Source organism: Pyrus communis, chromosome 16 (genome assembly GCF_041283825.1).
Source record: "Pyrus communis isolate YQ-2024b chromosome 16, ASM4128382v1, whole genome shotgun sequence".
NCBI classification, from domain to species: domain Eukaryota; kingdom Viridiplantae; phylum Streptophyta; class Magnoliopsida; order Rosales; family Rosaceae; genus Pyrus; species Pyrus communis.
Genome location: NC_142580.1, coordinates 5514268 through 5525586, shown reverse-complemented (window position 1 = coordinate 5525586; position 11319 = coordinate 5514268). Strand labels below are relative to the sequence as shown.

The following is an 11319-nucleotide window of genomic DNA, read 5'->3' as shown; positions in this document are numbered from 1 at the left end:
CTTTGTAATTGTGCCTTATAGATTATCCTTCAAAATATTAGCTAAATAAAAAATATTTGAATCACTTCATTGAGTTCAAGAAATTGACTAACACTATGTTTAAGGAAATTGAAATGTCAACGTGACAATTAAATGAGCAAGTGATTTGAGATTGAATTGAATATTTGTAAGGATGATCTATTACAAATTAGACAGTTCAAATTATTGAAGTTCAATATGAAGTGGGTTTCACAACTAATACCTATTTAAAAAATGGACACTTTGTATCCGGTCCTTAGTTGGTAGAGATCTTTGATTGAAATCCTATCGTTTTTTATTTTTTGATCAAAATCCCTGAAATTGTCCACATCAGCATTTTACTGTTAATATATTTCCATGTCATCTTTCTTTTTATTATACTAAAATAGTTAATTATTGTATTTTTATTTTTTTAGGGAATTGTTATTGGCATTCCAAAATTCTCATTTTACACTTCAAACTTTCTATATTTAGAAAGAAAAATACACTTGTGAGGAGTGTAGAGTGAGATTTTTGGAGTGCTAATAACACTTCCCTTTTTTTATCCTCGCTGTGTTTTTATTTCACGATTCTTACGTCTCCAACACCTCTTTTGCTTGCCGAACTGAATTCACGGATCCGTTTCACCAAATAGTCACTCTATTTTCTTCAGTTTTTGATTTTCATAACTGCAAATTCCACTATAATCTCACACCCATTTTCAAATTCATCATTATTATCTTTGATATGAATCCTCAAATTCAATTTTCGGCAAGATTTGAGTCAAAATCATATTTTTTCCGCAAGCATTCGAAGGAGCGCAATTTTTTGCAGGGGTACTTGCAGACCCTCACGAGCTAAAATTCGAGGTATTGTTCCATTTTTTGAAATTACACCTATACTGATTGATGTTATAATCTTTGTACCATATTTACGAGAACGTAGTATCGTTCACCATTGATTTTGTATATATTAATGATTATTTTACGATTTTTTTGGTCACGTATTGGGGAACTTCAATGATTTTAGCATGTACCTTATGGTTTTGCAGTGTTTTTCTGGTGTACACCAAGTGTTCGTCGAAATGTTTGAATGAGAATTTTGGAATGAGAATGTTTGTATAAGGGGTACATTCTCAATGTTGGGAGTTTGAATTATTTTTACTAACATTGACAAGCATTGTATGAGGGGTACATTCTCAATGTTGGGAGTACGAATTATTTGTACTAACATTCACAAGCAGGGGTACAAACTAGGTGGTATGGGGTACAATTCAATTGCATTAGAGTTGCAGCTAGCATTGTATGCAAGGGTACTTTCTCAATGTTGGGAGTATAAATTCTTTGTACTAACATTAACAAGCAGGGGTACAAAGTAGGTGGTATAGGGTACAATTTAGTATTTATAGAGTTGAAGCATTGTAAGTAGGGGTGCATTCTGAACGATGGGATTATGATTTCATTTTACTAACATTCAAAAGTGTGTATGGCCCTTTCACCAACTTGAAAATTTTGATAAACGATGGGATTCTGAATTAATTTTAGGTATATTCTCAACATCTTGAAAACTTTTTTAAACTTGTTGATGTTAGTAATGGTGTTCGTGCATGGCCTATATTGATGATGTAGTTTGCACCTACACTCACGAAGATGGTTCGGGTACATTTGTGTTGTCCGTGGGTCTGATTTGGTACATTGTTACTATATTGTTACCTTACTAATATGTTACATAAATACATGTGGAAGTTGGACACAATATTGTGATGAAGATTTGGGCAAGAATTTAAATGTTTTTGTCTTGGATAGGTACAAGAAACTGTGAGGTATCGTTCGAGCCTTCTTCATTTTGCTAAGTTGTACCCAAAAATGGAAGGATTTATTCAAGACGGGCATGACAAAGAGATGAAAAAAAACACCATTTTGGAACTTGTTTAAGGCTTATCATGATGGTCATGTTACATTTGAGTTTTGCAAAAAAATTGACACATATATTGCTAAAATAGTAAAGCAGTACAATAAAGATATGAAGTTCTTTGTGTTTGGGGACATTTACGCGAGGTTAACACCAAGTGATATAGCCGCAATTCTTGGCTTGCCTAACATGGGTTCCATACTTAAGTACACCGGTATGAAAGGTGTGAGAGTGAAACACACTGCATTTATGGAAAGGTATTTTTGCATTCAAAAGGATCAGGTTACAAAAAGTGACGTTGATGGCGCACTTATTAAATCAGTTACCTTGCCTCTCAGTGTTGCATATTTCCCTAAATAGTCATTGCCATCGCTGTGAATTAAACCATGTCCAATTATTATTTGCTATTTGTACCCGGTCTACAACTCCAGTAGTTTCCAACACATCAACACATGAACCATTGTTAAAAAATGTATACAATGAAATTGAATTGTACTCATGCACACCACAATAGAGAAAAAGACTTATTCAAGAATTTTTATAAACAGTTTCTATGCATACAAAATTTTCATATACGAAATTCTCTTTCAAACATTTAGACAAACACTTGGTATGCACCAGAAAAACACTGCAAAACCACAAGATACATGCTAAACTCATTGAAGTTCCCCAATACATGCCAAAAAAAATTGAAAAATAATTATTTTACATATGCAAAACCAATTGTGAAAACGATACTACACTACTTGTAAATATGGGTACGAATATAACACCAAGAATCCACTTTGCGGACAAAAAAGTATAAATGAATTATGGGTGCAAATTCAAAAAATGAAAAGAAAAAAAAAAAAAAAAAAAAAAAAACCTCGAATTTTAGCTCGGAATTGTCGTTGATTCTTCAAGTTACTCTGCAAAAAACTGCGCTCACTCAAATGCTCGCGGATAAAGTATGACTTCAATTCAAATCTTGGCTAAACTTGAATTTGAAGCATCATATCAAAGATAATAATGAAGGATTTGAAAAACTTAGTGAGATTATTGTGGAATTTGCAGTTACAAAAATGAAAAAAAAGGAAGAAATCAAGTGAGCAGGATTAGTTGGTGGAATGGATGTGTCAATTTAGTTTGGTAAGCATAGGAGGCGTTTGAGGCATAACAGTCGTGGAATAAAAACGCAGTCCCGGATAAAAAAATGCAATAATTAACTATTTCAATAAAAATAAAAATAAAAAGCTAACATGGAAATATACTGATAATAAAATGCTGATGTGTACAAACTTCAAAGACCTTGATCAAAAAGTAAAAAATAACAAGGTTTTAATCAAAGAAGATCAATAATTAAGGACTGGAGCCTAATTTCTCATTTTTAAACATAGAAATCTTTTCTTTTAAAGGGCAATCTTATATATATATATATATATATATATTTTTTTTTTTTTTTTGGACAAATACTAGCTTATATATATATATGTATATATTTGTGCGCGCGCGCATGGTATTGTGCAGTTGGGCAGTATTTTGTCAAAAAAAGTGTTGATCTCAACTCACAAGCCACACGCGAGGTCAATATGTGGAGAAAGACATGGCCGTCTGTGGGGCAATGTATATATGTGAGGGTATATACACAGTTAGGGAGATACAATGAGTTCTTCCTCAAAATGTATATAAGAAGTTACAACAAAAGCAAAAGACAACATGCAATGCAAATATGTACAGCATAGACTACTTACATAAAAGTTTAATATAATGAGAATACTTGAAAGACTCGAACAATTGAAAAAAAAAAAAATTTCAACAAACATAAACAACCTGGTACAATTTGTTAAACTAATTGGTTCATGCAAATTAAAAAAAAAAAAAGGGCTAATTGTATAACTCGCTGTGGGGAATTCTTTGGTGTTGGTTTCGGTGGTATGTGCAGGGACCTTTGCTTAGTATTTACACTAACTTTACTCTAATGAATCCTTCCATAATGTCATTAAGATTTCTTATTGTACAAGGATTTGATTTATCAAATCTCAGTCCAAATATGATAGAATCAGGATCCCTTATTCTTCAATAATAAACGATATATTATCTATACTTGGAGTTCAAGCTATAGCACATTAACCAAACCCTTACCCTACTTACGTTCCATTACAATTCTTATTAACTGCGATGCCTTATTAGCTTTTGGACTAGGGTCTAACATCCAACACAATCCTCAATCATATAACCTAAATTAAGTAAAACACATTTTCTTTAACAAAAAATATTATCTACACTAAAAGGGGGGTGTGCCTAGCAATAATGTGGTTTAAATTCTTATTTTGACGAGAATCGAACCTAAGAGATATCACTTAATAAGTAAAAAAGAATACAACTGGATCGTAATATTAAATAACAATTAAGTAAATCACGTTAAGCAATAAAGCTTCGCAACACTTACTCGGGGCTGATGAGGTGGACTAAACCATTATAACTACTACTAATTTTTATGTTTTCAAAGTGTCACTTGGGCTGCAGCCCGAGGCTGCTCTCAAAGGATTCGTCCCTGCTCGTTAGGCCATCTCCAATCGATGGCTGATCAGGAGGGTTGTTTTAGCCCTCTGGTTCTCTAAGATATTAATATTTTAATGAACAATACATGGCCATATTTGCCTTCGTCTCTAACCGAGGGCCAAAACTGTCTCCAACCGAGGGTCAAAGGGCCAAACATAATTTATTATTTAAATTTAAAAACAACAACTTAAATTCAAATCCAACAACAACTTAAATTTAAAAACAACAACTTATATTTAAAAACAACGAATTAAATTTAAAAACTACAAATTAAATTTAAAGGAATGATGAATGAATGGTTTAGGTACTTATAGGGAAAAAAATAGAATTTTTAAGAATAAAAAAAAAAGGCCCAAAAAACCTAAAAAAAAAAATTAAATGCAACGACTAGCTGATGTCAGCTAGCCGTTGCGTTTGAATTTTAGCTTAAGAATTCATGTCGGTTATAACCGACAGGAATAATGATTTTTTTTTGCCAGCCCTTTCAGATTTCATAGGGCCCTCTCAAATTCCACAAGCCCTCTGATCTAGCCCTCGGTTAGAGACGGTTTTCAGGTTATTTTCAGCCCTCTAACCCTCTGAATCCTGCAATTGGAGATGACCTTACGTGCTCACGTGATTATATGTCAATTCTAAATTTTAGCACATTTAAGAATTTAGCTACAATTCTTCCTTATATTTAATACAATTATCGTCCAGACGGTCATAAATCTTTCAACGTGTTGCAGAATATGGAGTCAGAGATCCAGACTTAGTAACACAGAGAAAAAATGATGTTGCCGGAATTTCTCAACATCTCTTCTTTCTTCCACCTGTCTATTTTTATTAACATCATATAAATTTATTTTTTCCATGTTGACCGACGGCTTTCAAAGAGGACCAAAGGTGAGTGTGGATCAGAACGAACTCAAGCCCACAAGAGAAGGGCATGGCTAAGTTTTTTGCTGGGTTCTGCGGCCCATTTACTATTTTATCGAATAGTATTTTAGATATACAGTTCATACTTTGCTGCTGAGGTTTCTGGTGTTGAACAGCTTCTTACTGATTTTTTGAGATATTTACAACAGCAAACTTGGTTGAGGGTAGTGGTTTGAAAATTGAATTAAGTTGAACCAAGTGTTTTGGTCTCTCGAATTTATTTGTTGAAGGGGATTCTCAGATTTTGATTCATTTGTCGGGTCGCTCCTTGGCGTGTTGGTTCATTGATGCAGGATATTAAAAGTATTCTTATTCATCTTCGGGTTCCTGGCCTCCGGCATTTGTTTCGTGAAGTGAATCTGCCTTGTATTCGGTTATAAGATTTAACGTCCATAGTTATAGTTATCCCACTGGGATCTCTTTGCAAGTTTGTTGTCTTTGAAAAACAAGGATTCCAACATGCACAGAAATGAATGCCAACGTAAATTTGTTTTTGTTTTGTTTTATTTATTTATTTATTACGGTAACAAGACCATCACACAGCTTCATCATCCTACCATTTACCCATTTGCACGTAATAACTACATTAACTCGGTCGAGGATTTTGAAACAACGTAATTGGTACATGGATTTAATGGAGACATGAAACTTGCCACAAAAGAAATCAAAATGAAAGGAAAGGAGACAGTAAGGGTGCGAGCAATCTGAACGATAACTTATGCAGCAGCGGAGATACACTGAATTGCCTGTTTGCAAATACCGGTCATTGTTGCTTCGGGTCCATAGACCTGCAAGGGAACACAAACAGAAGCATAAATGTCAGACAAGTTCTTCGTTATTAAAGTTTAGTGTGAGCTCTACATGTCTGCCTAATCAATGGAATTTGAAAAATATTTGGTACCTCAATAGGGAGGCCGATTTCCTCTGCAAGTGCCCGCATTTTTGCAAGCCCCCTCTGGTAGTTAGGGCCTCCTCTCCTGACGTAAAGATGCATCTGTGCGGCTTTAAGCTTAGATTCCTGAGTAGTCAAATATGCCATTGTCAATTTTCATACTTCGAAAAGATAAGAACAGAACAACATTACTCGCTGAAAAACAATTAGGATTCAGACTAGAAGATTAAGCTCACCTTCTCCTTCAAGGCACGAATAATGCCATTGAATGTTGCAGCTACATCGGTAAAGTTAGCAATACCTCCTCCAATTACAAGGGCTCTCTTGCGGCCGTCAGGGTCAGAAGTTGCACACTGTACAAGGCGTAAGATTAGTATTAAACAACAAAAATGAGGTGCATACGCATGTGTGGCTTGACGTTTGTCTTTTATGAAGAATAATGATGCAGGGCAAAACTGAACGCAGCATTCTAACATGCACTGGACATAGTAATAGTGTAATACAATGCTAAGAGTGAAAATGTATCGTTCTTACATCAATCACAACTCTGGCGTACTGCAACACCTCCTCTTCATTGGGTGCTCCACTGTATTCGGCGTAGTTTCCAAGCTCATCAGCAAAGCCAAGATCTCCAACCTGACCAAAGAAAATCATTTTGGGTGAGCAATTAATGCCAATGAAAAAAATTGTCAAAAAGCTAAAGGGTTAAAATCCAGTTAAACTTCTCAATCTTATGTACACACACCGTGTCTGCGTAGATGACACTTGCACCTCCTCCAGCAACCATAGTCCAAATTCGTCCCTTTGGGTTCAGAACTGTGAATTTCAAAGATGCACTTGTCTGCAAATAAATGAAAAATAAACCTGATAAATCAACAATGGCAGGGCTACTAAAATGCATGTCACCCGATGATATGAGATAAACATTACCAATATGAAATTACAATTGACAGACATTAAGGACCAGGTTTCCAATTTAAAGAATGAAGTGCATGCAGACCAGTTGACTGGGAAAAGAGGACCTTTATTTCTCAAAGGTCAGAAAGCTCTGAACTCTATAATACACTCCTAGCGACATGCATTTAGATAAACCATAACAGCAGGAATCCCGGCTTTTGGGCTACATAGTGAAATGTAAATTGGACAAACTAAGAATCAGCTGACTTCTTGGTAGTGCCAAGAAGATGCAATTTCCTTTCCTAGACAAAAAAAAAAAGGGATTTGGAACGTCTAGACACAGGGTATTTACTTGAGTATTAACAGAAAGTATAAATACATTACTCATTTAAAAGTTGAAGGCTTCCGTGTGTACCTTTTCATCTAGCCCATGAATAAATTTCTCTGTAGGACTCATAACTCTTCCAAAAGGCATTGGAAATTCAATACTGCCCCACCTGGAACATAATAATAATGTAAGGTGGTATTGAAATTGGTACGCTAAAACACTAGTAAATAGCTTGGCATATACAATACAAAACAGAGAAGGTAAAAACAACTGAATGAATGAAATGTACTTTTTGAAGTTCTTGAAAGCAGCAGTGTCATCCAGCTCGCCTCTCATATCCAAAGGATATGGCTTTCCATCAACCAATGCAAAAGGATTCATCTCCAGAAAAGTGAAGTCCAAATCTGGAATAGAATGATAATTAGCAAAATTGTTCTTACTTCTTACCAATCTAGTACGAAACGGAACGGCCAAAACTTTTTAACACACCTTGAAATAGAGCAAATACGGCTTTGATAAAGTCCTCAAGTTCTGCTTTGATCTATATTCAAGAATAATACTTGTCAATGATTTCCAATTTAAAGTAAAACGAACATGAACTCAAGAGAGATAGCATACGATTGACGCAAGCAAAATCAAGTACATTATTTGTTTTTTTCTGGTCAGAAGTAAACTATACAGAAATGATACCGAAATACAATATCAATAAAAGACTTACCTCCAAGGGAAGGGTTGCAACAAGTGGAGCAGAAACTTCTGATGTAAAAGCAACTCCAGTAGGGACAAATATGGTCTTAACCTGCACAAAGTATATTTCTTTTATAAATATGGAGCGTTAAGGTAGACGAATAGAGCTCATAGCAGATGCACTTCTAGGAATTTTTATCTTTTTATTGAAAATAACAAAGAATAGCGTTTGAATAAGAATATGGTAACACATTGACATCCAAAAATACCTTATCCCAGTTCTCCTCAATATCAATTCCTCCACACTCTGAGAAGCTTATGCTGTTTCCAAGTCGGTCTGAGACGATATTAAGATAAAACTCTTCATTGTGGGGAATGAAGGGTTCAACAATGAATGTTGTTATGGGTCCTTTGCAGCCACCCATTTCAACCTGTAACGCCAAAAGAACGAAAAACGTAAGCCAAACTCTCGATTCTTATGAAGATCAAAATCATCAAATACAAAACACACATAAGGAATTTATGTATTGATGAAACAATGTGAAGATCAAATACCTCTTTGCCCAGGCGCTCCTTCACAAAGTCGACAACTTGAGCAAAATCAAGATTCAAGGCAACCAAACCACTCTTCCCACGCTTTCCGAACAACATGTCAGGCTTCACAACGAGTTTGGAAGACGAAAGCCACGATTCCTTCTCCAGAAGCTCATTGACATCGGTTGTTTCGGTAATCTATAAAAACACAATATAATTACAATTTCCAACATAATTATATTCAGAAACATCAAATTCACTTCTTAATCGGAATCATACAAATAGATTTGTCTTAAACAACCCAATTAAGAAAACCAAAACCCAAACGGGACAAAACCTGATAAAAAATAAAAACCCTTTGAATGATTAAGTTTATTGAGCTCAGATTAGATCTATAAACCAAACCACACACACCATAATTAGCATTTAACAACAGTTTAACCACATGGTTGTTTGATTAATTTATTAATATCCAAATGATTTCGTTCGAAATGGGGCGCCAAATTCTGAAACTTGAAGATCTAAATGCATAACAGAGAAAAAATACAAATCGAAGAAAAAAAAAAAAACTCACCTGGGCAGATTTAAGGGGCAATTCGCGGCCGGCGAGCCTCTTGAAGTGCTCCTTCAACAATCTCTTGGAGTCGTACTCTCTGATCTTCTTGCGTGCCATTTCTCAACCTGCTTTTTTCCCCCACACAAATAAGAATCAAATCAATCAAAGATCTCAATTTTTTCTGAATTCAATCAAATGGGGATTTGGGTTTTCAGAAATGCAGGAAAATAAAAACTTACCGTTGAAAAATGCGCGTTAGTTCTGATGAGAGAAAGAGAGAGAGAGGAAGTAGTTAGGTAGAAAGGTAGATGCAGAGCAAACTCACAACTGAATTCCACAAGCCAATGGAGGAGTGTATTTATAGCTGCCCAAAATTATAAACGCAAATATAATTTTCCGTTATCTAGGGGGTCCATTTTTAATTTTGATATTTTTAAGGGTAGGTTGGTGTGGGGTTTGATTTAATTTTTAGCGGCAACTTAACAAACACATGCGGGCACCTACCGATTTGGACCGGGGAGTCTTCGACAACAGCCTGTTTTTGTAATTTCATCCCAAGAATGATCCACTGCTTCTGGGGATACGGTTGGTTGCTTTTTTTGTGGTGTGCATCACCGTTGATCTTTTGTACTTTTTCGAGCATCAATGTCCAACACCGCTAACTGTAGTCTAAAATTTGCGGACTCTGCACAAGAAAAAAAAAAGTGCAGACTCCAATCGTTTTTCTAATATTTTTATTATATTATGCTATTTAGAACCTAAAATTGACATACATATGTATTTTTTTTTAAGGAGGATAATTAATGGTAAGTTATGATTATCCACTCTTTTTGGACCCGGATAGACTATGGAGAATTTCACTCTGTCTGATGCCACAATCAAGCAAACTCAATAGCTCAGAGCATAGAATCCGTGACATACATATGTAGTGTTATTCTCTAATGAAAGGAGAAGCTTAAACAACCGTAACATTGTTTTACTTCAATTTTCATGTAAACATTATAAAATATTGTGTCAAAAACCTATAAAGAGTTCCACTTTGAAAATCTCCTTAGCATTTATCGAAAAAAAAAATACACATGCACAAAGGGGTAAACGCACTTGTAGATGTGTGATTATTTTCAAACAAAGGGATGATTTTCCTTATTTTTTCACTTAAATTAGATTATTATACATAATCACCATCCGTTACTAACACATTTTAGTCAATAGGGTGTTGAAGTTCCACTTATGTGTCAAGGGTTTGAAACTCTCTTTCCTAAATCATTGTAAAAAATATTTGTACTCATCATCTTCAAGTGATAATGATGTTCATCACTTTATCTATTAACGTTAAATAAGTTTAAATTTTATGATGCAGCCTAGTCAATTATAAATAAAAGCATCATACTATATAATATTTATGGTGTTTTGAAATGGCACTCAAGAAGGCCCACAAAATTTATATGAAAATAGGAAAAAATGAAAGGGCTCTTTTATTATAATATTTGTTTGATTTTTGTATGTATTTTTTATTTTTTATTTTTGGGTCAGATTTTTGTATGTGTATACATGGCCTAATGTTCAATCTTTTGATGATTGTTAGCAACCCCAGTCAAAGGTTTGCCCCTAGTCAACTCTATACAGCAGCTCTTCCTAGTTGACTCAGTTTTGCCCAGTCACGATTAAGTGTTCATCCTCCCAGTTAGCAACAACAAACATTTTTCTTTTCCTATTTGCCGATTGGGATTTGTGAAGATGAACATATTAATATGATGATGTCTACTAACACATCGTAATTTTATAATTTGAACCATTAATTTCAGTACAAACATAAAATTTAAACTGTACATTTTATTTCGGAATTTAATCGTGAACCAATAAGTTTAAATTCAATAGGAAATCAGACACCTGGTGCAATTCATCAACCAATAACAAGAGGCAATTATTTTTGTTATATATCAAGAATAATTGTGGTGTGATTTGTTTAAAACGTGAGGCTTTCTTCATTTAAAAAAAAAAAAAAAAAAAAGAGTCGTTATCGTGTTAATGTGCACATTTGAATTATGGGATTCATTT

The 11319-nt window shown here is 34.5% G+C and overlaps 1 protein-coding gene and 1 long non-coding RNA gene across 3 annotated transcripts; one reads left to right on the top strand and one right to left on the bottom strand.

The window, feature by feature from the left end:
* Positions 1-470: 470 nt before the first annotated feature.
* LOC148689864 (uncharacterized) lies at positions 471-2018 on the top strand. The gene is made up of 2 exons (XR_015958004.1): positions 471-866; positions 1803-2018. It is a non-coding gene; the product is annotated as an uncharacterized LOC148689864 (long non-coding RNA).
* Positions 2019-5837: 3819 nt separating this feature from the next.
* LOC137730880 (ATP-citrate synthase alpha chain protein 1) lies at positions 5838-9654 on the bottom strand. 2 transcript variants are annotated; one of them, XM_068469879.2, is made up of 13 exons: positions 9501-9654; positions 9280-9386; positions 8727-8903; positions 8441-8602; positions 8203-8283; positions 7974-8025; positions 7774-7888; positions 7572-7653; positions 7005-7100; positions 6794-6895; positions 6496-6612; positions 6269-6385; positions 5838-6155 (listed from the first exon to the last, which is right to left on the bottom strand). In XM_068469879.2, exons 2-13 carry the CDS (start codon positions 9376-9378, stop codon positions 6084-6086), a joined length of 1272 nt encoding a protein of 423 aa, XP_068325980.1. In that variant the 5' UTR covers positions 9379-9386; positions 9501-9654; the 3' UTR covers positions 5838-6083. The 2 variants fall into 2 exon arrangements, with proteins under 2 accessions (XP_068325980.1, XP_088543908.1); XM_088687782.1 differs by having other exon boundaries at positions 9280-9389; positions 9501-9639.
* Between the last annotated feature and the right edge of the window lie 1665 nt (positions 9655-11319).

What these genes read in the sequence shown, in the direction of transcription:
- LOC137730880 (XM_068469879.2), bottom strand. Translation starts at nt 9,378, where the DNA reads ATGGCACGCAAGAAGATCAGAGAGTACGACTCCAAGAGATTGTTGAAG. An exon ending in TTCATGGGCTAGATGAAAAG is followed by an intron (nt 7,101 to 7,571) that starts GTACACACGGAA and finishes ATTTATTTGCAG; the next exon opens with ACAAGTGCATCTTTGAAATT. An exon ending in ACGCCAGAGTTGTGATTGAT is followed by an intron (nt 6,613 to 6,793) that starts GTAAGAACGATA and finishes CGCCTTGTACAG; the next exon opens with TGTGCAACTTCTGACCCTGA.